The sequence below is a fragment of the Scyliorhinus torazame genome, unplaced genomic scaffold (assembly GCF_047496885.1).
Source record: "Scyliorhinus torazame isolate Kashiwa2021f unplaced genomic scaffold, sScyTor2.1 scaffold_904, whole genome shotgun sequence".
NCBI lineage: Eukaryota > Metazoa > Chordata > Chondrichthyes > Carcharhiniformes > Scyliorhinidae > Scyliorhinus > Scyliorhinus torazame.
In genome coordinates, this window is record NW_027308631.1 from 52,918 (window position 1) to 80,063 (window position 27,146).

The 27,146-nt window shown below is 49.6% G+C and overlaps 1 protein-coding gene across 2 annotated transcripts; it reads right to left on the reverse strand.

The window, feature by feature from the left end:
- Positions 1–1,669: 1,669 nt before the first annotated feature.
- On the reverse strand, positions 1,670–26,808 carry psenen (presenilin enhancer, gamma-secretase subunit). Of its 2 annotated transcripts, none has more exons than XM_072494721.1 (4): positions 26,586–26,808; positions 24,831–24,911; positions 4,777–4,881; positions 1,670–3,543 (listed from the first exon to the last, which is right to left on the reverse strand). In XM_072494721.1, the coding sequence occupies exons 2-4, from the start codon at positions 24,889–24,891 to the stop codon at positions 3,404–3,406; spliced, it is 306 nt and encodes a 101-aa protein (XP_072350822.1). In that variant the 5' UTR covers positions 24,892–24,911; positions 26,586–26,808; the 3' UTR covers positions 1,670–3,403. The 2 variants fall into 2 exon arrangements, with proteins under 2 accessions (XP_072350822.1, XP_072350821.1); XM_072494720.1 differs by having other exon boundaries at positions 26,550–26,806.
- Positions 26,809–27,146: the final 338 nt, after the last annotated feature.

Consider the following 27,146-nt stretch of genomic DNA (forward strand, 5'->3'; position numbering starts at 1 on the left):
CACACGGGGAGGATGTGCAGACTCCGCACAGACAGTGACCCAAGCCGGAATCGAACCTGGGACCCTGGAGCTGTGAAGCATTTGTGCTATCCACAATGCTACCGTGCTGCCCCTGGGACGTGGGTCTGTGTCTGTGATTCCCCCACACGGTGATGGGACGTGGGTCTGTGATTCCCCCACACGGTGATGGGACGTGGGTCTGTGATTCCCCCACACGGTGATGGTACGTGGGTCTGTGTCTGTGATTCCCCGACATGGTGATGGGACGTGGGTCTGTGTCTGTGATTCCCCCACACGGTGATGTGATGTGGGTCTGTGATTCCCCCACACGGTGGTGGGACGTGGGTCTGTGTCTGTGATTCCCCGACATGGTGATGGGACGTGGGTCTGTGTCTGTGATTCACCCACACGGTGATGTGGCGTGGGTCTGTGATTCCCCCACACGGTGATGGTACGTGGGTCTGTGTCTGTGATTCCCCCCACATGGTGATGGGACGTGGGTCTGTGTCTGTGATTCCCCCCACATGGTGATGGGATGTGGGTCTGTGATTCCCCCCACACGGTGATGGTACGTGGGTCTGTGTCTGTGATTCCCCGACATGGTGATGGGACGTGGGTCTGTGTCTGTGATTCACCCACACGGTGATGTGACGTGGGTCTGTGTCTGTGATTCCCCCACATGGTGATGGGATGTGGGTCTGTGTCTGTGATTCCCCCCACATGGTGATGTGACGTGGGTCTGTGATTCCCCCACACGGTGATGGGACGTGGGTCTGTGTCTGTGATTCACCCACACGGTAATGGGACGTGGGTCTGTGTCTGTGATTCCCCCACATGGTGATGGGATGTGGGTCTGTGTCTGTGATTCCCCCCACATGGTGATGTGACGTGGGTCTGTGATTCCCCCACATGGTGATGTGACAGGGGTCTGTGATTCCCCCACACGGTGATGGGACGTGGGTCTGTGATTCCCCCACAAGGTGATGGGACGTGGGTCTGTGATTCCCCCACAAGGTGATGGGACGTGGGTCTGTGTCTGTGATTCCCCCACACAGTGATGGGACGTGGGTCTGTGATTCCCCCACACAGTGATGGGACTTGTGCCTGTGATTCACCCACACGGTGATGGGACGTGGGTCTGTGATTCCCCCACACGGTAATGGGACGTGGGTCTGTGTCTGTGATTCCCCCACATGGTGATGGGATGTGGGTCTGTGTCTGTGATTCCCCCCACATGGTGATGTGACGTGGGTCTGTGATTCCCCCCAGACGATGATGGGACGTGGGTCTGTGTCTGTGATTCCCCCCAGACGATGATGGGACGTGGGTCTGTGATTCCCCCACAAGGTGATGGGACGTGGGTCTGTGTCTGTGATTCCCCCACATGGTGATGGGATGTGGGTCTGTGTCTGTGATTCCCCCCACATGGTGATGTGACGTGGGTCTGTGATTCCCCCCAGACGATGATGGGACGTGGGTCTGTGTCTGTGATTCCCCCACACGGTGATGGGACGTGGGTCTGTGTCTGTGATTCCCCCACACGGTGATGGGACGTGGGTCTGTGTCTGTGATTCCCCCACACGGTGATGGGACGTGGGTCTGTGATTCCCCCACATGACGATGGGAAGTGTGTGCACTATTTTGGAAGGACAGATGCGAGAGGCAGAGCTGTAAATAATGACCAATTTATTCAGGACACAACTGTAAACAGTGATTTCAATTCCACACAGGAATCTCTCATAGAAATTTGAACAACAATCAATGGCGGGCGCAACTCCTTCAGTTCCCAGAGATCCTCCTCAGTGGTAACCAGCACCATGGCAAAAAGTAATAGGTTAACAATTCCTTGAGGTCATTCATCCAAATAGATTGTTTAAATCAATTGATGCGAAGGAGATTTGAGTTGTTGAGCGTTACGGGTGAGAGAAACAGAGGCACGAAGGGGGTGAGGAAAAAGTCGGACAGTCACAGAGAGAGACATAAAGAGAAAAAGAGAGACAGAGAGCCAGATGGAGGGACAGATGGAGAGAGGGAGAGGGGGGAAGGCGGAGGGAGAGGGGGGGGAACAGGCGGAGGGAGAGGGGGGGGAACAGGCGGAGGGAGAGGGGGGGACAGGCGGAGGGAGAGGGGGGCAGGCGGAGGGAGAGGGGGGGACAGGCGGAGGGAGAGGGGGGACAGGCGGAGGGAGAGGGGGGACAGGCGGAGGGAGAGGGGGGACAGGCGGAGGGAGAGGGGGACAGGCTGAGGGAGAGGGGGGACAGGCGGAGGGAGAGGGGGGACAGGCGGAGGGAGAGGGGGGGACAGGCGGAGGGAGAGGGGGGGACAGGCGGAGGGAGAGGGGGGGACAGGCGGAGGGAGAGGGGGACAGGCGGAGGGAGAGGGGGACAGGCGGAGGGAGAGGGGGACAGGCGGAGGGAGAGGGGGACAGGCGGAGGGAGAGGGGGACAGGCGGAGGGAGAGGGGGGACAGGCGGAGGGAGAGGGGGGACAGGCGGAGGGAGAGGGGGGACAGGCGGAGGGAGAGGGGGGGACAGGCGGAGGGAGCGGGGGATAGAGGGAGGGAGCGGGGGATAGAGGGAGGGAGCGAGGGACAGAGGGAGGGAGCGAGGGACAGAGGGAGGGAGCGAGGGACAGAGGGAGGGAGCGAGGGACAGAGGGAGAGGGCGAGGGACAGAGGGAGAGAGCGAGGGACAGAGGGAGAGAGCGAGGGACAGAGGGAGAGAGCGAGGGACAGAGGGAGAGAGCGAGGGACAGAGGGAGAGAGCGAGGGACAGAGGGAGAGAGCGAGGGACAGAGGGAGAGAGCGAGGGACAGAGGGAGAGAGCGAGGGACAGAGGGAGAGAGCGAGGGACAGGCGGAGAGAGCGAGGGACAGGCGGAGAGAGCGAGGGACAGGCGGAGAGAGCGAGGGACAGGCGGAGAGAGCGAGGGACAGGCGGAGAGAGCGAGGGACAGGCGGAGAGAGCGAGGGACAGGCGGAGAGAGCGAGGGACAGGCGGAGAGAGCGAGGGACAGGCGGAGAGAGCGAGGGACAGGCGGAGAGAGCGAGGGACAGGCGGAGAGAGCGAGGGACAGGCGGAGAGAGCGAGGGACAGGCGGAGAGAGCGAGGGACAGACGGAGAGAGCGAGGGACAGACGGAGAGAGCGAGGGACAGACGGAGAGAGCGAGGGACAGACGGAGAGAGCGAGGGACAGACTGAGAGAGCGAGGGACAGACGGATTAAGAGACAGACAGAAAGAGAGAGACAGAGGGGGCGGGAGAGAGAGAGGGAGACAGAATGGATCCTGTATTAAAACAGTGAGGAGGTTGGTCCCACAGGGCAGGGAGTTGGGGATATGGTGAAGACACAATCCCAATCAGCCGGCTGTCCCCAGAACGTCCATCTGAACTGCTCCATTGCCTCCTCAGGGAATTCCCAAGGGAATGGTAAAAGATATATAATCACCAACAGCTCCCCAGATGGGTCGAAATGTCTGATAAATGCTGATCCAGGTGGTGAGGACAGCAATCCACAGCAATAGACCAACCCCCGACCATTTCACATCTGTGGGCAGAAATTACAACAACAAATTGCATTTATATAGCACCTTCAAAGTCGTGAAGTATCCCCAGGTGCTTCGGAGGGGTGAAAATGTCACACCGAGCACGGGCTGGTTTAGCACATTGGGCTAAATAGCTGGCTTTTAACGCAAACCAAGGCAGGCCAGCAGCACGGTTCAATTCCCGTTCCAGCCTCCCCGAACAGGCACCGGAATGTGGAGACTAGGGGCTTTTCACAGTAACTTCATTGAAGCCTACTTGTGACACTAAGCGATTTTCATTTCATTTCATAAACAGGTGTATCAAGAACAGGTAACCGGAAGCTGAGTTAAAGGTTATTTTTAAAGAGAACGCAAGAAAGAGAGGCAGAGAGGTTTAACGGAGGAATTCCAGAGCTTAGGGCCCCCAGACAGCTGAAGGCACGGCCGCCAATGGCAGAGCAATGGGAATCAGAGGGATGCTCAAGAGGCCGGAATTAGATGAGCACAGAGATCTCAGAGGGTTGTTGGGATAGGGAGGGTTGTCGGGGCTGGAGGAGGTTAGAGATAGGGAGGGGTGGAGGGGCCGGAGGAGGTTACAGAGAGAGGGAGGATTGTAGGGGCTGGAGGACGTTACAGAGACGGGGAGAGTTGCAGAGGCTGGAGGAGGTTACAGAGATACGGAGAGTTGTGGGGGCTGGAGGTGGTTATGGAGATGGGGAAGGTTGTAGGGGCAGGAGGTGGTTGAGATAGGGAAGGTTGTAGGGACTGGAGGAGGTTACAGAGAAAAGGTTTGTAACGGCTGGAGAAGGTTGCAGACATCGGGTGTGGACAGTCGATATTTGAAGTCACGGCTGAGAATTTGAAGGCCAATGTCCATCAGTGAATGTTTGGGCTTGATGAGACACAATGGGGCAATCTAGCATAGCCAATCAACCTAATCTGCACATCTTTGAACTGTGGGAGGAATCCGGGACACCTGGAGAAAACCTAAGCAGACACAGGGAGAAAGTGCAAACTCCTCACAGTCACTCAAAGCTGGAATGGAACCCATATCAGCTGGAACGGAACCAGTGTTAGCGGGGAAAGGGCAGCAGATTTCTGACTGGGCTGAGCCTTGGGCAGGCTGGAAGTTGCGAGACCGGACACGAGAGCTTGGAATAGTCATGTCCAGCTTGCAATGATGGTGTCAGCCTATTTCCAGGCTTCAATAGGAGATGGCAGGATCAGAGAGTCCAGCGCATGCCCGTCATACTCACATTTCTTAATCTGTGGCTGTTCACTGAACTGAGGTTTCATGAAAGCTTCTCGGAAAAACCAGACCACATTCACCAGCCACAAGAACGGCAACAACGCAAAACCACCTGTAATAAATGAGGACAAATCAATCAACAAGGATATGCCATTTGGCCCGTCTCCTGCCACACATGAGCCTCCTCTCACCCTCCTCTTCATCTCCCCACACCATCACCATCTCGTTCTACTCCACCCACCCTCATGTGTTTATCCAGCTTCCCCCTTAACTTCACTAGATCAACACTAGAATAAGCGCCAGAATGTGGCGACTCGGGGATTTTCACACTAACTTTATTGCAGTGCTAATGTAAGCCGACTTGCAACAATAAAAAGATTGTTATTATTACTATTCACCTCAACCATTCCTTGTGGGAGTCCCACATGCTCCCCATTCCTTGTGGGAGTGAGTCCCACATTCTCCACACAATTGTGGAGCAGGTCGCACATTCTTCTCACGGGAGTGAGCTCCCCATTCTCCGCACTCCTCATGGGAACAAGCTCCCTGTTCTCCGCACTCCTCGTGAGAATGAGCTCCCCGTTCTACCCGCTCCTCGTGGGAACAAGCGCCCTATTCTCCCCACTCCTCGTGGGAACGAGCTCCCCATTCCTACCGCTCCTCGTGGGAACAAGCGCCCTATTCTCCCCACTCCGCGTGGGAACGAGCTCCCCATTCCTACCGCTCCTCGTGGGAACAAGCTCCCTATTCTCCCCACTCCTCGTGGAAACGAGTGCTCCATTCCTACCGCTCCTCGTGGGAGCGAGCTCCCTATTCTCCCCACTCCTCGTGGGAGCGAGCTCCCCGTTTACCCCGCTCCTCATGGGAGTGAATTCCCCATTCTGCCCGCTCCCGGTTACAGATTGTGGTTGAATACAAATCTGCTACTGCTGACGGCCCACAGCGCCTCAGTCTTGAGTTGGTAGATCTGTTCTGCTTCTATCCTATTTAGCACTATAGCAGTGCCATACAACGCCATGGGAGTGTATTCTCAATGTGAAGCCAGGCTTTTGCCTTCACAAGGACTGTGTGGTGATCACTCTTACCAATACTGTCATGGACAGATGCATCTGCGGCAGACAGGTTGGTGAGGAGGTCACCTATGTTTGTTCCCCTCTTGGTGGTTCCCTCACCATCTGTTGCATACCCAGTCTAGTAGCTATATCCTGTAGGACCCGGCCAGCTCGGTCTGTGATGGTACTACCGAGCCATTCTTGGTGATGGACATTGAAGTCCCCCACGCAGAGCATTTTCTGCGCCCTTGCCACCCTCAATGCTTCCTCCAAGTGGTGTTCAACATGAAGGAGTGCTGATTTGCCAGCTGATGGTGGACAGTATGTGGTAATCAGCAAGGAGGTTTTCTTGCCCATGTTTAACCTGAACCCATGAGACTTCATGGGGTCCAGAGGTGATGTCGAGAACTCCCAGGGCAACTCCCTCCCGACTGTATACCACTGTGCTGGCACCTCTGATGGGTCTGTCCTGCCGGTGAGACAGGACATACCCAGGAATAGTGATAATGGGACATAGTCTGTAACATATGATTCTGTGAGTATGACTATGTCAGGTTGTTGCTTGACTAATCTTGAGAGACAGCTCTCCCAATTTTGGCACAAGCCCCCCAGCTGTTAGTGAGGACTTTGCCGGGTCGACAGGGCTGGATTTGTCGTTTCCAGTGTCTGGGTCTATGTTGGGTGGTCCGTCCAGGTTTCATTCCTTATCATTGTTTTCGTAGCGGCTCGATTCCACTCTCACTCAGACATTTCAGAGAAGCAGTTGGAGACATCCACATTGCTGTGGGTCTGGAGTCACATGTCGACCAGACCAGGTAAGGATGGCAGATTTCCTTCCCTAAAGCAAATTAGTGAACTTGATGGATTTTTACAATTGACAATGGTTTCATGCTCATCATTAGACTTTTAATTCCAGTGTTTTATTGACATTGAACCCGCACCCCCAGAGAATTACTCTGGGTCTTTGGATGACTAATCCAGTGACAATGTCACCACCTCCCAATATCCCTAATGTTAGGCAACACTGGGAGCACTGTGCACAGTTCTAGTCTCCATATCACTTTTGGGTTCTGGGATGCAGGGGCCGCCATGCATGTGGCGAAGCTACATGGGGTTTTGAAGTCTGCAGACTCTGTGCGGGCCACTACTCGGTAGAAAAGTCGGAACATTCAGGCATAAATGGGAAAAGCATTCCCAGTTGCTTGTTCAAGGGATTGTTAGTGCCAGAATGCAAAAATGGCAGGAAAAACAAGTGCCATGGACACATTTGATGAGGATTATGAAACATGGAATTCATACGAGGAAAGATTCCAATTGTTTTTAACAGCTAATCAGACAGCGGAGGATGTAAAGGCTACATTTCTCAACCTAGTATTTTTTATGTAAAATATTTTTATTGCACATTTTTAAAATATCCAAATACAAACCAAATAAGCAACGCAAAAACAGACCCCCCCCCCCCAGTTTTTGACGGTGACCAGTTCTTTAAAATACATGACAGCAAAGTTAGGGTTGCCTAACATTAGGGATATTGGGAGGTGGTGACATAGTGGTATTGTGGCTACCACCTTGTGTAAAACCTCCCATCTCCCAACGTGTATTTAATTTTCTCAAGGTACAAAAACTCCATGAGATCGCCTAGCCGCCCTGAGCGGAGAAGCTGACCTCCACTCTAACAGAACCCTCCTGCATGCAATCAGCGAGGCGAAGGTTAAAACATCTGCCCCCAAGCCAGTCTCCAGCTCCGGCAGGTCCGAAAATGGCTTCTAGGGAGCAGGCTCCAATTCCCTTTGCAAGATCGCGGACATGGTGCTGAAGAAGGAACCCCAAACTTTCACCAGCTTAGGACATGCCCAGAACATATGCCTGTGATTCACTGGGCCCTTCCCACACCGAATCTCTACCCCCTCAAACACTCGACTCATCCTAGCCCTTGTTAAATGTGCCGACGTACCACCTTTAATTGTATGAGTCCAAGCCTTGCACACGAGTTGGAATTCACCCTCCGCAGGGGTTCACACCACACCCTCTCCTCCATTCCCCCCACCCAAAGCTCTTCCTCCCACTTGGCCTTAATCCCCTCCAGCATCGCTATGTCGTCTGCCAGAATCCTCCCATAAATTAAGTATTTCCACTCCTCCGCCCCCGCCAACTACAGTAGCCTCTCCACCAATGATGATGGCGGCAAAATCGGGAAGGTCAGAAGAATCCTCCTAGTAAAATTCCAAACCTACAGGTATCTGAATTCCTCTGACTGAGCAAACCCGTACTTCTCCGCTAACTCCTACAGACTAGCTAATAATAATAATCATTATTGTCACAAGTAGGCTTACATTAAAACTGCAATGAAGTTACTGTGAAAATCCCCTCGTCCCCACATTCAGGTTCACGGAGGGAGAATTCAGAATGTCCAATTGCTTAACAAGCACATTTTTCGGGACTTGTGGGAGGAAACCGGAGCACCCGGAGGAAACCCATGCAAACACGGGAGAACGTGCAGATGCCGCACAGTGACCAAGCCGGGAATCGAACATGGGACCCTGGCGCTGTGAAGCAACCACTCTGCTACCGTGCCCGGCCCTACAGGAATAAATCCCCCTTACTGCCACCTGCTTGTCCTCCCAACCCCTAAACCTGACATCCAATCTAGCCGGTTCAAACATGTGATTGTTCCTAATCGGAGTCAAACATGCGATTGTCCGATTTCTCAGCTTAGTTGGGCGGAAAACATTTATCGTGCTCCAGAATCTTGTACACCGAGCAAAACCAGGAGAAGAGCCCTTCAGTCAATTAATAAAAATCTTAAACGGACATTTCTGTCCTCGACCAATATTGATTGCAGAAAGTTTCAATTCCACCTCCATAATCAATAATAATAATCGTTTATTGTCACAAGTAGGCTTCAATGAAGTTACTGTGAAAAGCCCCTCGTCGCCACATTCCGGCGCCTGCTCGGGGAGGTCGGTACGCGAATTGAACCCGCACTGCTGGCCACGTTCTGCATTACAAGCCAACTGTTTAGCCCACTGTGCTAAACCAGAAGATGATGGAACCATTTTACAGATTGTAGCATCTTTAAGAAGATTAGCTAGATGTTGACTCTTCGAGGCAGGCTGGTTTGTGGCTTACACAGTGAAGTAATTAAGAGGCAGCTGCTTACTGTAAGTGATTTAACTCTAAAGGCTGCTGTATAAGTTGTCACATCTATGGAGCTAACAAGAGAAGCTTCACAGGATAGGGGCTGGGGTGAAGATCCACAAACTGGATACCTCAAGGAACAGGGCTGCAAAGGTGCCATCATGCCAGCATTGTACACAGGTTGGACACTCAGCAATGGAATACTGTAATAAATCAAATATATGCAAGAACTGTGGTAAAAACCACATTGCCAAAGCTTGTTGGGCTCAAGAAAACCTTTCCTACACCAAGGAGGTGCAAGAAGAACAATACAGGCAAACAATTTAGTTGTGTCTACAAATTAGTGGATGAAGCTCAAGATCTCGAAAGACAGTGCAACCAAACTATTGCAAGAAATGAAGCTTGATGTCTTGTCAATGCAGCGAGATCAACAATGTTTTTGTGCATATCCAAACTTTGATGATCATGAAATTAAAATGGAAGTGGATATGGACGGAGCTGTATCGCTAGTACCTGAGACAATTGTAAGGAAGTGGCCAAATCCTTGCCTGTTTTGTGTTTCTCTATTCAATCCCTGTCCCCGCAACATTACAGATTTTGTTTTAAACTGCTGCTAAACTGAAAACACCCCTGGTCTAATGTACTGGCCCAGGTCTTCCTTGATGCTCTGTGGCATAGCCTGTGATGTCATTTTGACAGACTTGGCAAGCAGCCAATCGGTCCCTCTGCGATTCAGGCGTCGTTTGGGATTGGTTAACCTGGTCAAGGGAATTGCTGGAAGATTCATTGTCTCAGTTCTGTGCAGACTTGGAAAGCACACACAGCAAGACACTCTCTATCAGCTGACAGGTAAAACAGAAGAACTGAGAACCTGGATTATGGCATGGAACTATGATGTAATTGCAATTATGGAGACATGGTGGAAGGAGGGACAGGACTGACAGGTTAACGTTCCGGGATATCGTTGTTTTAGACGAGACAGAAAGGGAAACAAATGAGGTGGGGGAGTTGCATTGCTGATTATTGAGGACACATTGGAGGGATCTTGTAGCGAGGCATTATGGGTGGAGCTCAGGAATAAGGGTGCAATCACAAATTTGGGATGTACTATAGACCACCCAACAGCCTGCAGGAGGCAGAGGAGCAGTTGTTAGTCGGATACTGAAAAGGTGTGAAAAAAGCAGGGGCAATTGTGATGGGCGATTTTAACTTCCCCCATATTGACTGGGAATCCCAAACAGCCAGGGACTCGGATGGAGAGCAATTTATTAGATGTGTCCAGGAGGGCTTTTTGATACAGTATGGTGACAATCCAACCAGAGAGGGGGGCCATACTAGTCTTGATTTGGGGAATGAGCCAGGCCAGGTGATTGATGTTTCAGTGGAGGAGCATTTTAGACTTTTCGAGTAGTCATGGATAAGGACTAGAGTGGCCCTCGGGTGAGGGTGCTTAATTGGGCGAGGGCCAATTACATCCAAATTAGACAGGAACTGGGGAATGTGGGCTGGGAGCGGCTATTTGACATGTCTGACACGTGGGAGGCTTTTAAAGACCAGTTGATTGAAGTGCAGGACAGGCATGTCCCTGCAAAAATAACAGATAAAAATGGCAGGATTCGTGAACCATGGATGACAAGGGTAATTGGAAGCTTAGTCAAAAGGAAGCATACGGTAGGTCTGGGCATTTATAAACTACAAAGCCCTTGACGAATACAGTAAAAGTAGGAAGGAACTTAAACATGGAATTAGGAGGGCTAAAAGGGGCCATGAAATGTCTTTAGCAAATGTGGTCAAGGCGAATCCCAAGACTTTTTAATGCATATATTAGGAGCAAGGGGGTAGCAAGAGAGAGTAGCCCACTCAAGGACAATGGAGGGAAGTTGTGCGTGGAATCATAGGAAGTGGGTGAAATCCTTGAGTACTTTGTAGCAGTATTCACCAGGGAGAAGGGTATGACAAATGTTGAGATCAGGGATAGGTATGTGAATGCTCTTGAGAATGTCAATATATCAAAAGGAGGAAGTGTTGAGTATCCTAAATGGCATTAAGATAGACAATGGGATCTATCCCGGGTTACTGCGGGAGGCAAGGGGAGAAATAGCTAAGGCCTTAACAGATATCTTCACATCCTCTTTGACCACAGGTCAAGGAGAATTCCAAGACTTTTTATGCATATATTAGGAGCAAGAGGGTAGCAAGAGAAAAAGTAGCCCACATAAGGCCAATGGAGGGAGGTTATGCGTGGAATCACAGGAAGTGGGTGAAATCCTTAATGAGTACTTTGTATCAGTATTCACCAGGGAGAAGGATATGACGAATGTTGAGGTCAGGGATAAGTGTGTGAACTTTCTTGAGAATGTCAATATAATCAAAGGAGGAAGTGTTGAGTATCCTAAATGGCATTAAGGTAGACAATGGGATCTATCCCAGGTTACTGTGGGAGGCAAAGGAAGAAATAGCTGGGGCCTTCACGTATATCTTCACATTATATATCCACAGGCTAGGTTCTAGAGGACTGGAGAATAGCCAAAGTTATTCCCTTGTTTAAGAAAGGAAGCAGGGACAATCCAGCAAATTATAGGTCGGTGAGCCTGAAATCAGTGGTGGGGAAGTTTTTGAAAAGATACTGAGGGACAGGATGTACATTTGGATGAAAAATAGTCTAGTCCATAGTTAGTGACAGGCAGCATGGTTTTGTACGGGGAAGGGCATGTCTCACCAACTTGATTGAGGTTTTTTAAGTGGTGACAAAGAAAATTGATGAGGGAAGGGCTGTGGATGTAGTTTATATGGAGTTTATTAAGGCATTTGACAAGGTTAAATGGCAATCTGGTACAAAAACTAAAATCACATGGGATTCAGGGTGGGTTGGTTAGATGGAAACAGAACTGGTTTGGTTGTAGAAGACAGAGAGTAGCGGTGGAAAGGTGTTTTTCTGAATGGAGATCTGAAGCAAGTGGTGTTCCGCAGGGATTGGTGCTGGGACTTCTGTTGCTGTAATATAGATAAATGATCTGGAGGAAAATGTGGGTGGTCTGATCAGTAAGTTTGCGGATGACACGAAGATTGGCGGAGTTGCTGATATTGCCGAGGATTGTCAGAGGATACAACAGGATGTAGATAGATTGGAGACTTGGGCACGGAAATGGCAGATGAAGTTTAAATTGTGAGGTGATGCATTTTGGAGGATCAAATCTAGGTAGGAATTATACTATAAATGGCAGAACCCTTAGGAACATTAACATACAGAGGGATCTGGGCATGCAGGTCCACAATTCCCTAAAAGTGGCAACACAGGTGGCCAAGGTGATGAAAGCGGCATATGGCATGCTTACATGTATCAGCCAGGGAATTGAGTACAGGAGTTGGGAAATTATTTTGCAGCTATATAAAACCTTGGTTGGGCTGCATTTGGAGTATTGTGTACAGGTCTGGTCACCACATTATTAGCAGGAGGTGGAAGTTTTGGAGAGAGGGCAAAGAAGGTTCACCAGGATGTTGCCTGGTCTTGAGGGTGTTGGCTATGAGGAGAGGTTGAATAAACTAGGATTGTTTTCACTGGGAAGACGGAGGCTGAGGGGAAACCTGATAGAGGTCCACAAAATTATGAGAGGCATAGACAGGGTGGATAGTCAGAGGCTTTTTCCAAGGGTGGAAGTGTCAATTACAAGGGGGCACAGCTTCAAGGTGAGAGGGAAAAGTTTAAGGGAGATGTACGGGTTAAGTTTTTCACACAGATAGTGGTGGGTGCCTGGAACGCGCTGCCAGAGGATGTGGTGGAAGCAGGCATATTAGCAACATTTAAAAGGCATCTGGATGGATACAAGAATAGGGAGGAAATAGAGGGATATGGACCAAGTAAGGGCAGAAGGTTTTTTTTAGTAGTTAGGTATCATGATCGGCACAGGCTTGTTGGGCTGAAGGGCCTGTGCTGTACCTTTCTTTGTTCTTTTTGCCTGACAATTTGAATGCTTCCAGCCAGCCTGGGAAAGTAACTTCTGGCTTAAATGATGGCAGCCAGGTCGCTGGAAGTGTAAAACTCTGTTGGAAATGCCTGGCAATTTAAATGCTTCAAGCTAGCCTGTGGAAGTGACCTATGAGAGGAGCTGTAGGTAAGTAGACATTCCTATCCTGATTAAGAACTGTGAAGCCAGCGCTCCAAATGCTCTCTCCCCCGCTGGATTCTTCCTGAGGGTTCAGCACAAGGAGAGGGGCGGTTTAAAAACCCACTTAAAACCCTCATGCTGAGAACTGTAGTTTTAACTCAGTGAGGCTGATAGTCGATCTGGTGGATGCAAGCTAGAACTACACAGGCCTGAGGGGGATCAACAGTGTGAGACAGAGGTCAGTCAAGTGGAAGTGACTCCTCAAAGAGAATTCTATAGCCTTGCCAGTTCTAATCGAAGCCAGACAGTTATTTCCAATCTATTCCTTACCCCCATCATATATTTGTCTGGTGTGCGCCTGGGTGGAGAGTGGGTGCAGTCAAGGGTTAAAGATCTCAGGAAATGAAGAAAAATGAGGGGGGGGGGGGATCTTATAGAAACACATAAAATTATGAAGGGAATAGATAAGTTAGATGCAGGGAGGTCATTTCCACATGCGGGTGAAACTAGAACTAGGGGACAAAGTAAGGGGGAGCAGATTTAGGACTGAGTTGAAGAGGAACTTTTTAATCCAAAGGGTTGTGAATCTGTGGAATTCCATGCTCTGTGAAGCAGTTGAGGCTACCTTATTGAATGTTTTTAAGGCAAAGATAGATAGATTTTTGAACAGTAAAGGAATTAATGATTATGGTGAGCGGGCGGGTAAGTGGAGCTGAGACTACAAAAAGATCAGCCATGGTCTTATTGAATGGTGGAGCAAGCTCAAGGGGCCAGATGGCCTACTTCTGCTCCTAGTTCTTATAAAAATACACAAATTATTGGTTAATTCATTTATGTTGGGACTCTGAGGTCTGTGGGGCTGGAATACAACAATAGACCATGCAGGGGCTGGTTTAGCACAGTGGGATAAACAGCTGGCTTGTAATGCAGAACAAAGCCAGCAGCGCAGGTTCAATTCCCGTACCGGCCTCCCCAAACAGGCGCCGGAATGTGGCGACTAAGGGCTTTTCACAGTAACTTCATTGGAGCCTACTTGTGACAATAAAAAAAGATTATTATTACTCGTCCAGGGTGTTGTAACACAATTTATAATCAAAATGATCACAATGAATGGTGGAGCAGGCTCGAGGGGGCAGAAAGGCCTCCTCCTGCTCCTATTTCCTATGGTTCATTAGGCTCCATGACTGAAGTTGAGCTACATGTAAAAATCATGACAGCACACCCAAATGTCTCAAAGCTAGAACCATGCCATATGTCATCAGGCCTAAAGCTGAAGAACTGGAAAGATTAGGAATCAGTGAACCTGGTGCTCCAAGTGATTGGGCGACACCAATCTTTCCTGTATTAAAACAGGATGGCTCCTCAGAAAGATAGATGGAATGGAAAAAAGAAGGCAGCAGCAGCAGCCCAGGATCCGGGGGTGGGGGGGTGGGGGGGGAGGAGGAACCAGAAGGACTCTCAGGGTTGTTAATATATACTGTATAATATGTAGAGGTCGTTGCTACAGATAATTATATATTGGACTGTTAAATTATATTTTTGGAGAGTGTTACTTGTGATAAGGCAGTTGCCAATTAGGGTTAGTTTTCATTTTTGTTATTTATTATTTATTCATTTTTTGTTTATAAAATAGGTCATTGTTATTTGTGTTGTTATAATATTGTGTAAAGGATGCACAATGTACTGTGTTGGTTGACCAAAAATTTTCAATAAAATATTTAAAAAAAAAAACAGGATGGCTCAGTGAATATTTGTGGAGATTTTAAAAGCTCCCATTAACACAATTTTGCCGCTCATTGAGGACTTGTTTGCTGGACTTTCTGGAGAGCAGAAATTCAATAACATTGATCTTTCACAGGCATATCAACAGTGGCTGCCAAATCAAAGCCACGACTCACCTGCGTAACAAAAGTCTCTTTTGATACAGAAGACTTTGTTTTGTAATTACATCTGAAACTGCAGTCGTCTCACACATTATTATTTTTTTCTCGTATTTTTAACTGAGTTTCATTTATATTATAACAGAGCGGATAATATCAACATAACAAACAAAAAAAGTTAAAGGATATTTAGAGCGCCAAGATGCAGTCTATGTACAAATGTGAGGGCTCCTGTTTGGATATCCCGCCGCGTAGGTTTACCTCTCGTCATGATTGTACCCTGGCACTGAACCATACCGGGAGGGAGTGGGGTTTGTTCGGCGCTAGCCTGGCACGGTTTGGTCTTGTCGTTATGATCGCTTCTGCTTGCACTCTTGCCTTTTGTCCCTTCGGGCTCCCCTTTCCTGTGTTCCCCTCATGCTGTCTCTCCCCACCCCCTCCTCCCAATCCACCCTCTTCCTCTCTTTCTTCCGTTGTCTGTTTTGTTTCCTCCCCTCCCCTCGCTTATTGGTTGCTAGTCACAAACAGGTCTTGGAACAGGCTGGTGAATAGTCGCCATGTGTTGTACAAGCCCACCTCTGATCCCCGGATGGTATACTTTATTTTCTCCAATTTGAGAAACTCTGCTAGATCAGACAGCCAGTCCGTGTCCTTGGGTGGTGCTGCCAATCACCAGCCAAGCAGGAGTCTTTGGCGGCCGATCGGGAAGGCAAAGACTAGGGCGTCTGCCCCGCTCCCCATAAAGAGCTCGGGATGCTCCGATACCCCGAAAACCGCACTAGTGGGCAAGGCTCCGCCCTCACCCCCTTGGACTTGGCCTCAAAGAGGGTCATCCAGTACCTGACAAGCCTGGGGCAAGACCAGAATATGGGGATGTGGGTGGCCGGGCCTCCCTGGCACCGTTCACACTTGTCCTCCACCTCTGGGAAGAAGCTGCTAATTCCTGTTCTGGTTAAAGTCTCGCACATTATGCCTTCAGGGGAGGAACGATTGATAGCATTTGCATAGATTTCATAGAATTTACAGTGCAGAAGGAGGCCATTCGGCCCATCGAGTCTGCACCAGCTCTTGGAAAGAGCACCCCACCCCACCCAAGGTCGACACCTCCACCCTATCCCCATAACCCAGTAACCCCACCCAACACGAAGGGCAATTTTGGACACTAAGGGCAATTTATCATGGCCAATCCACCTAACCTGCACATCTTTGGACTGTGGGAGGAAACCGGAGCACCCGGAGGAAACCCACGCACACACGGGGAGGATGTGCAGACTCCGCACAGACAGTGACCCAAGCCGGAATCGAACCTGGGACCCTGGAGCTGTGAAGCAATTGTGCTATCCACAATGCTACCGTGCTGCATCTCGAGCTTACAGTGCAAAAATGAATTACTCCCAACTAGAAAAAGAAGCTTTGAGCATCATTTTCAGTTACGGGGGTCATTTTACCCTTTTAAGAGATCATCGACCCTTGACTACAATCTTTGGGCCGCATAAAGGTATACCTTCTTTGGCAGCTAGCAGATTGCAAAGATGTTTTTTTTTTAAATTTAGAGTACCCAATTCTTTTTTTTTTCCCAATTAAGGGGCAATTTAGTGTGGCCAATCCACCTAACTTGCACAACTTTGGGTTGTGGGGGTGAAACCCACGCAGACACGGGGAGAATGTGCAAACTCCACACGGACAGTGACCCAGGGCCGGGATTCGAACCCAGGACCTCAATGCCGTAGTCCCAATGCTAACCACTACACCACATGCCGCCCTGCAGATTGCAAAGATATCCAGTATCACAAGTCCGAGCAGCATGCAAATGCTTCTTCATGATTGATGTTACATGTCAAGCATGACCCCGAATAAAATGTTGTCAATATTTTGTATTCCTCGCTCATGGATGGTGTACCCGTGACTTCATCTCAAGTTCAAAGGTACTCAAGAACTGAACCAATGATGGGAAAGATGATGTAATTGGTCCAAAAAGGAACAATGTCAGACATTCATAGGAAAAATCCAGACCCCCAAGCCTATATCACACTTGAGTTGATTGTAAGGATCCTTCCTGTTTATTCCCTTATTTCCCGTTTCTTTTATTTTGATGTTACTATTTTTGATCCATACATGATTAATGGACATGTGTCGTTCAGTCAAGTAGCAGAATTCAGGAGTCACAGGAGAGAAAACTCTGCTAGTTGCTAGTCTCTGCTGGTTTGAACAAGAGTTGTCAGCACCAGAGACGGAGATGAGGAGGGACTCGGTTTGATTGATTGGCTGGTGGCCAATGAATTGGCCCAAAAGGTCATACTCCGCGCGTTAACAGGTGGTGATTGGATCCTATCCCAGTGGAATGATTTTCAGAGTCGCAGGGAGTTTCAGTTTGACCCCCGGCAGCACAGAAGCAAGATCCTTCGGTCTCTTTCACCAGAAAGGCTATATTTCTGGATTGGCCGAATGTTTTGTTCAATCATTAAAGCATTCTCTCAAAGCATCAAAGGACCAGGGAACATTATCAACAAGAGTAAACAAATTTTGAATATCTTACCGGAACACTGTACATGCTACCACGCAAAGTTCACCGGCAATGCTGCTGTTCAAGAGGAAACTACGAATACAGTTTGATTTGTTAATTCCACCCGATACTTCAGAGATTGTCAAACGACAATAACAAGCATAAACTGTTAGGAGGGAGAAAATCTCTAAAAAGCGAGTATTCGACCAGGGAGAGCTTTAAGCTAGGAGCTATACCACCAATAAGAAGTGGATACCAGCTATGATTCAAGTGAAGAATCATACACTGTACTGACGTATGATGAAAGAGTTTGCCGACATCATGCTGATCATATATTTGTTGCACAAAGTGGGTTTGCAAAAACTGCTCAAGAGGTTCTACCTTTAGAAGATCTAGCGAGTTATACTTTGGAAGAGAATTAGTGACGAGTTCAGGTTCTGCTTCTGAGGGCTTTTCAGTGCCGATAGTGACAGGTACTGAAATAACTACTCAAGAAGTACCATCTACAGAAAGGAATGAGGACACTTTTCAGGTCGCAGAGTTCAAGAACGGTGAATTCTGCCAAAAAGGAATAGACATCCACCAAAGAGGCTGTCTTATTGAATTGTATATATGTTTATCAGGGGGTCTGTTGTATAAATGTTGCTGGGGGGGGGGGGGGGGGGGGCGGTCTAGCTCTGTTGGCTGGACAGTTGGGTTGTGATGCAGAGCGAGGCCAGCAGCGCGGGTTCAATTCCGTACCGGTTGAGGTTATTCATGAAGCCCGTCTTCTCAGCCTTGTCCCTCGCCTGAAGTGTGGAGATCCTCAGATTAAATCACCACCAGTCAGCTCTCCCCCTCAAAGGGGAAAGCAGCCTATGGTCATTTGGGACCATACATTCCTGCTGGTTCTGCAGGACATGATGTGTAGCGATGTCAGCACAGTGTTTGCGTGGGATTTGGGCAGATCACCATTCAAAAAAAAATGTTTTTATTGGTTTCACAATTATTTACAGTAACATTTGCCATGGATACAAAAGAAAAGAATGGGAATCTATAAAATTGGAATACAAAAGAAGATAATGAAGGACAAACAAACCTTCATACAGTCAGGAAATCTGTGTACGGGGATGGAGGCCCCTGTTTTTGAGCCCACAGAAGTCGGTTGCCACAACCGTACTATTTTACTTATATCTCTGTTGCCCCCGGTACTAGAACATACCGGGGGGGCGTGTTTGAACATAGAACATACAATGCAGAAGGAGGCCATTCGGCCCATCGAGTCTGCACCGACCCACTTAAGCCCTCACTTCCACCCTATCCACATAATCCAATAACCCCATCCAACCTTTTTTGGACATGAAGGGCAATTTATCATGGCCAATCCACCTAACCTGCACGTCTTTGGACTGTGGGAGGAAACCGGAGCACCCGGAGGAAACCCAGGCAGACACGGGGAGAACGTGCAGACTCTGCAAAACAGTGACCCAGAAGGGAGTCGAACCTGGGACCCTGGCACTGTGAAGCCACTGTGAAGCCACTGTGTTAGCCCCGTGTGCTGCCGAGCTCTGCCGAGCTGCCCTTTGGGATCGGCAGTGCGTATTCTGGCTTTGCTGTTGTGGTTGCCCTCACATGTGCCCTCGTTCTTTGTCCTTTCTGGCTCCCCTACCCTGCTTGCCCTATCACCATCTTTATTGTATCGAGTGACACCCTTAATAATAATAATCTTTGCCACAAGTCGGCTTACATTAACACTGCAATGAAGTTACTGTGAAAAGCCCCTAGTCGCCACATTCCAGCGCCTGTTCGGGTACAGAGAGGGAGAATTCAGAATATGCAAATTACCTAACAGCACGTCTTTCGGGACTTATGGGAGGAAACCGGAGCACCCGGAGGAAACCCAGGCAGACACAGGGAGAACATGCAGACTCCACAGACAGTGACCCAAGCCGGGAATCGAACCTGGGACCTTGGAACTGTGAAGCAACAGTGCTACCCACTGTGCTACCCTAATAAACCTATCATCGGGTTTTACGAGAATCCAGAGTGTGGGCACCTCCATACCGTTTCTCTTTGTGGCGACAAAGAAATATAACAATTACCACTGCTGAATCCTCCACTATCAATGTCCTGAGGGTTACCATTGACCAGAAACTGAACCATATTAGCCATATAAATACCGTGGCTGCAAGAGATGGTCAACCATGTGCCGTGAAGTACGATGGTAAAAGAGGCCAACAGATTTGTCTGTGTGTAAAACTGCCTTGCTGAAGAATGAATTTCATGGGAACAGACAGAACGATGGCTTGCAATGGGACATTTTGGTGATAAAACTTGTTTTGAAACAGAGAGAACACGGCTCTCTCAAAGTCGAATGATGCTTAGAAACTACAGGATTGTTTAACTTAAACCTTATATAAAACAGTAACTTTGAGATTTCAACGGCGATAACCCTGGGGATCAACATAGAATCATAGAACTTACAGTGCAGGAGGCCTTTCGGCCCATCAAGTCTGCACCGGCCTTTGGAAAGAGCACCCTACCTAAGCCTACACTTCCACCCTATCCCCTGTGGCCATCTAAAATGGCTTCCCACAAAGGATAATGGGAATTGTAGTCAAGTTGGGACAGACAGTACACAGCCCTGTGTATTGTGTAAAGGAAAACCAGACCGAACTGAAACTTGCAACAGTTAAAGGTCAATCAATGATTTCCCCAGGACAATAGACTCAAATTAAGGAATAGCAACAGTAGCAGACTCCCCGGCGCCGCTTCCCCTTATTTGTAAAGGCATACGTACCTGGGACAATGGTAACTAGGACCCGCCCAGCCATGAAGGTACCCGCCCCTAATTGGCCAGAATCGATTAGGGTGATCAAGACCCTATCGATCCATTGGATCCTGAGTTAGCACCGCCCAAAAGGGCACGAAAAAGGAGACGGATAAGAGGCCCTGCGCAACTAAGGATCGTTCTCTTCTGGGACCGGCCTGTGCCCACACCAACTGCAGCATAACGACCAGCCAAGTTCAAGACCTGCGATCGCAACCTGAGAGACGGGCCGCAGCCGAGACGAACCTGACGACTTCCAGCCGACACACGTGGGGATTCAGATAAAGGCCTTATCTACCTGCACAGAGCCTGTCATCCAGAAGTTTAACATACATAGAATTTAGAGTGCAGAAGGAGGCCATTCGGCCCATCGAGACTGCACCGGCTCTTGGAAAGAGCACCCTACCCACGGTCAACACCTCCACCCGATCCCCATAACCCAGTAACCCCACCCAACACTAAGGGCAATTTTGAACACTAAGGGCAATCTATCATGGCCAATCCACCTAACCGGCCCATCTTTGGACTGTGGGAGGAAACCGGAGCACCCGGAGGAAACCCACGCGCACAAGGGGAGGATGTGCAGACTCCGCACAGACAGTGACCCAAGCCGGAATCAAACCTGGGACCCTGGAGCTGTGAAGCAATTGTGCTATCCACAATGCTACCGTGCTGCCCACAATGCTACCGTGCTGCCTGCAAAGGTCATCTTGGTTCGTAGGTGTAGTTTAATGCGTAGCCGCGTTTACATTGCATATAGAGATGTCTTGTGTTTAATAATGAACTGTCCTTTGAACTAACATACTGGTTGTGTGGTCATTTGGTCAATACAAGAAACATACTCGCAGCTTGTGGTTTGTTAATAGAAGTAGCAACACCCCGTAACCCCACCTAACGTTTGGACATTACGGGGCAATTTCTCATGGCCAATCCACCCAACCTGCACATCTTTGGACTGAGAGAGCAAACCGGAACACCCGGTGGAAACCCACACAGACACAGGGAGAACGTGCAGACTCCGCATGGGCAGTGACCCGAGCCGGGAATCGAACCCTCGTCCCTGGTGCTGTGAAAAAACAGTGCTAACCACTGAGCTGCCGTGCCACCATACATTCGCAAGAAAGGACTGGAGTCTGGGAGCTCACAGCATACACCCTCCTGAGCGAGCCTGGTCAAGTTCTCTCTGTCACGGCAGTATATTTCTGTCAAGGTGTGAGCTTCAAGCTTATGTAATTGTTTAAATCAGCACATAGCTCAAGTCGGAGTTAAATAATAAAAACTGCATAAATCAAACTTGCAGTAGCATTAATAATTGACTGTGACGTCAGTTGATGCAGCAGAGGGCAGCAACAAGAAGATCAGAGACTGGGAATCTTGCAGCAAACAACTCATCTCCTGACCCCTCAAGCCAGTTCACCATCTACAAGGCACAAGTCAGAGTGATGGAATGCTATCCACTTGTCTGGATGAGAAGCTCGACACCATCCAGGACAAAGCAACCCGCTTGATTAGCACTCCTTTCATTAACATTCACTCCCTCTACCACCACGCACAGTGGCAGCCGTGTGTAACATTTGCAGGAACTCACCAAGGTTGCTTACGCAGCTTCTTCCAAACCCACGACCATTACCACCTAGAAGCACAAGGGCAGCAGATACCTGGGAACCCCCACCACCTACTAGTTTTGCTGACAATGAATATACGCAGAAAGTAAATTGTGAATACTCCTTGGGGGACGTATTTGCTGGGGACTAAATGGCAAGGGGATGGGAACCCATGCAAGGGGATGGGAACCCATGCAAGGAGATGGGAACCTATGCAAGGAGTCAGAGGAGGGACAACAGGGACAAGGACAAAAGATAGAAATGGGAATAAGAAAAGTGATAGGCAGAGAAATCAAGGGCCAGAATCAAACAGGGCCACAGTGAAAAATAGTAGGAAAGGGACAGGTAATGTTTAAAAAGTCAAGCCTCATGGCCTTGTGCTTTAATGCCTGGAGCATTCGCAATAACGTGAATGAATTAATCGCACAAATTGATAAAACTAGGTGTGACATAGTTGGCATTATAGAGACATGGCTGCAAGGTGACATGGGATGGGAACTGACCATGCAGGGGTATTCAGTATTTGGAAAGGACAGGCAAAAAGAAATGGTAATGGAGTTACATTGCTGGTTACAGAAGAAATTAGCGCAATAGTGGATTCTGTATGGGTCATGCTGAGAAACACCAAGGAGCTAAAAACCTTAGTGGGGTTTGTATATAGCCTCTAAACTGCAGTGGTGGTGCATGGGATTGCACTTATGGTCTTATGATTGAGGATCGTGTACGGAGATGGATTGAAAACTGGTTGGCAGACAGGGAACAAAGAGTAGGAATTAACTGGTCCTTTTTCCGAATGGCAGGCAGTGACTAGCGGGGGACCACAAGGATGGGTGCTGGGTCCCCAGCTATTCACAAAGTATATTAATGATTCAGGTGAGAGAACTAAGTGTAATATCTCCAAATTTGCAGATGACACAAAGCTGGGTGGGAGGGTGAGCTATGAGGAGGATGCAAAGACCGCTCAATGTGAGGTTACCAAACAGGATGGCAGACTATTATCTGAATGGCGATAAATTGTGAGAGGGGAATGTACAATGAGACCTGGCTGTCCTCGTACACCAGTCGCTGAAAGTAAGCATGCAGGTGCAGCAGGTGGTAAAGAAGGCAAATTCTGTGTTGGCCTTCATTGCGAGAGGTTTTAGAGTACAGAAGCAGCTATTAGAAGCTGCAATTATACAGGGCCTTGGTGCAACCACATCTGGAATATTGTGTGCAGTTTTGGTCTCCTTATCGGAGGAAGAATGTTCTCGCTCTTGAGGGAGTGCTCTTGAGAGGGTGCAGAGAGGGTTTACCAGACTGATTCCTGGGCTGGCGGGACTGATGGATGAGGAGAGATTGAGTTGGTTAGGATTGTATTCACTGGAGTTCAGAAGAATGAGGAGGGGATCTCATGGAAACCTATAAAATTCTAACAGGACTGGACAGGGTTAATGCAGGAAGGATGTTCCCGATAGTGGGTGTGTCCAGAACCAGGGGTCACAGTCTAAGGATACAGGGTAGACCACTGAGGACAGAGATGAGGAGAAATTTCTTCACCCAGAGTGGCGAGCCTGTGGAATTTGTTACCACAGGAAGTAGTTGAGGCCAAAACATTGTATACAGCTCATGGGGCTAAAGGGATCAAAGGATATGGGGAGAGGGGAAAGAGTGGGAACAGGTTACCGAGTTGGATGATCAGCCAAGATCATAATGAATGATGGAGCAGGCTCGAAGGGCCGAATGGCCTCCTCCTGTTCCTATTTTCTATGTGTCAATGTAAGAGGTAGTAAGGAGGCCACAAATGGGCATAGAAAGGTGAAGTGAGTGGTAAAATGGAGCATAATGTGGGAAAGTGTCCATTCTGTCAGGAAGAATAAAAAAGCTTATCATCTAAATGGTGAGATTGCAGCACACGGAGGTGCAGAGGGATCTGGGTGTCCGAGTGCATGAATCACCAAAGACTGGTGTCCAGCTACAGTAAGTAATTAAGAAAGTTAATAGAATGCTATTGTTTACTGTGAGGGGAATTGATTATAGAAGTAGGGAGGTTATGATTCAGTTGTACAGGGCATTGGGAGACAACATCAGGAGTATTGTGGACAGCATTGGTCTCCTTATTCAATGTATTGGAAAATAGTTCAGAGAAGGTTTATCAGAATAACACCACGAATGGGCGGGTTGTCTGATGAGGAAAGGTTGAAGAGGTTTGGTTTGGATCCACTGGAGTTTGGAAGAGAGACGACTTGATCGGAACCTTAACGATCCTGAGGGGTATTGACAGGGTCGATGTAGAGAGGATGTTTCCTCTTGAGGGAGAATCTAGAACTCGGGATCACTGTTTAAAAAATAACGGATCGCCCGTTTAAAATGAGGAGAAATTGTTTCTCTCAGAGGGTCGTGAGTTTCTGGAACTCTCTTCCTCAAAAGGCGGTGGAAGTAGAAGCTATGAATATTTTTCAGGCTGAACTAGATAGATCCTTGATTAACGAGGGGAGTGAAAGATTATCGGGGCGATCGGCAGGAACGTGGGGTTTCAAATCAGCCAATGGCCTCATTGAATGGGGGAGCAAGGTTCGAGGGGCTGAATGGCCTCCTCTTGATACTGATCCAGATGTTCGTATCTAACTGTACACCGCGCTCCAAGTCTTGGCTAACAAAGGTTCGATACAAGTTGTTTTCCACTTTTCAATTCTATTCCTGTATCCAGGCAAATGGAGAGCATTCCCATGAGGTATAGGTACACCCACTGTGCTGTTAGGGAGGGTATTCCAGAATTTTGACCCAGTGACAATGAAGAAGCGGCCGATATATTTTCAAGGCATTATGAGTGACTTAGACGGGAACCTCCAGATGGTGGGGTTCCCGGGTATTTGCTGCCCTTGTCCTTCTAGATGGCAGTGATTGCAGGTGTGGAAGGTGCTGTCATTGTTGCATGTTATTTTCCCACTGACTGCACACCCTCAACCCACAATCACTGCAATACTTCTCACCCAGGTAGTATTTACGACACAGGTTCAGTTTATCTTCATTGCTCACTCTCTCCAGATTCATTTTGTCAGTTGAATTGCTACCTGCAGAGAGAAAGGGGGAGAGGGATTGATGGTCAGCAAGCAACAGCAGCAAGGTGGCAAAAGGATAGAGTCCGGAATGGGATCATCCTTTAATTGTCTCCGCTAGACATGGGGGCACAGTGGTTAGAACTGCTTTCTCATGGCGCCGAGGACCCGGGTTCGATCCCGGCCCAGGGTCAGTGTGTGGAGTTTGCGCATTCTCCCCATGTCTGCGTGGGTCTCACCCCAACACACAGATGTGCAGGATGTGTGGATTGGCCATGCTAAATTGCTCCTTAATTGGATAAATTACAAACAGTAAAAATAAAATTCTCTCCTCCAATTAACATACTCACTCTGTATTTTAGTACCCCACTAATAAATACCCTCCTTCCCTCCCCTCCAATACTCCTCTCCTCTTCCTCCAGCACCCTCTACCTCCAACACCATCCTCTCTCCCGCACCCTCCTCTCTCTCTCTCCTCTCCAGCACCATCGTCTCTCTCTCTCTCCAGCACCCTCCTCTCTCTCTCTCTCTCCTCTCCAGCACCATTGTCTCTCTCTCTCCAGCACCCTCCTCTCTCCAGCACCCTCCTCTCTCTCTCTCTCCAGCACCCTCCTCTCTCTCTCTCTCCAGCACCCTCCTCTCCAGCACCCTCCTCTCTCCAGCACCCTCCTCTCTCTCTCTCTCTCTCTCTCCAGCACCCTCCTCTCTCTCTCTCTCCAGCACCCTCCTCTCTCTCTCTCCAGCACCCTCCTCTCTCTCCTCTCCAGCACCCTCCTCTCTCTCTCCAGCACCCTCCTCTATCCAGCACCCTCCTCTCTCTCTCCAGCATCCTCCTCTCTCTCTCTCCAGCACCCTCCTCTCTCTCTCCAGCACCCTCCTCTCTCGTGCTCACTCTCCAGTACCCTCCTCTCTCTCTCTCTCCAGCACCCTCCTCTATCCAGCACCCTCCTCTCTCTCTCCAGCATCCTCCTCTCTCTCTCTCCAGCACCCTCCTCTCTCTCTCCAGCACCCTCCTCTCTCTCGTGCTCACTCTCCAGTACCCTCCTCTCTCTCTCTCTCCAGCACCCTCCTCTCTCTCTCTCTCCAGCACCCTCCTCTCTTCTCTCTCTCCAGCACCCTCCTCTCTCTCTCTCTAGCACCCTCCTCTCTCTAGCACCCTCCTCTAGCTCTCTCCAGCACCGTCCCCTCTCTCTAGCACCCTCCTCTCTCTCTCCAGCACCCTCCTCTCTCTCCAGCACCCTCCCCTCTCTCTCCAGCACCCTCCTCTCTTCTCTAGCACCCGCCTCCCTCTCTCTCCAGCACCCTCCTCTCTCTCCTCTCCAGCACCCTCCTCTCTCTCTCCTCTCCAGCACCCTCCGCTCTCTCTCCTCTCCAGCACCCTCCGCTCTCTCTCCTCTCCAGCACCCTCCTCTCTCTCTCCTCTCCAGCACCCTCCGCTCTCTCTCCTCTCCAGCACCCTCCTCTCTCTCTCTCCAGCACCCCCTCTCTCTCTCCTCTCCAGCACCCTCCGCTCTCTCTCCTCTCCAGCACCCTCCTCTCTCTCTCTCTCTCTCTCCAGTACCCCCCCCCCCCTCTCTCTCTCTCCAGTACCCCCACTCTCTCTCCAGTGCCCCCCTCTCCAGTACCCTTCTCTATATCCCTCTACTCCAGTACCTCTCTGTCCTGTCCCCGGTTGATTTCCTGCCTCACCCTCTGCAGCTCTCACGGCTCCTGCGCACTGAATGCCGGGAGCCGGCACGGCACGAACTACAACGTCCAGACTGCACCGCGCCTGCCGGGAGGCGCAGTCATTAAAATAATCATTCTCAAAACTTCCCAGTTTCCAGTCAATCTGGATCGTCTGAGCCTCGCGGGACCTTTAGTCTGTCAGACCAGTGCTGAAATTTCCTGCTCTTATTTTTCACTCCTCTGCTTCCCCCCCCGCAGCGTGAGAACAACTGTGGATGAGGCGGGGCTCGCTGAAGCGCACGCGCACTGAGGCGAGGTGTCGCCAGGACAGGAGAGGGCGCTGCAATGGAAGGACCTGAGCAATGGCATGGGGAGAGGGGTTGGGTGTCGCCTGGGCAGGAGAGGGCGCTGCAGCGGGAGGAGCTGAGAGGGGGCATTGGAGAGGGCGAATGAAGGGGGATATGGGTGATATCGTGGGTGCGTGCGGAATGGGGATTTCCTGGGGGGCGGGAAGAGGGGATGAGGATATCCGGGGGGCGGCGGGAAGAGAGAGGGGATGGGGATATCCTGGGGGGGGGGGGG

Bases quoted from the DNA above. Each gene is read 5' to 3' on its own strand.
- psenen (XM_072494721.1), bottom strand. From the start codon at position 24,891: ATGAATCTGGAGAGAGTGAGCAATGAAGATAAACTGAACCTGTGTCGT. The intron at 4,882-24,830 runs GTGAGAAGTATT...CATTTATTACAG, and splicing joins GTGTCGTAAATACTACCTGG to GTGGTTTTGCGTTGTTGCCG. The intron at 3,544-4,776 runs GTGAGTATGACG...TTCTGCCCACAG, and splicing joins ACAGCCACAGATTAAGAAAT to ATGTGAAATGGTCGGGGGTT.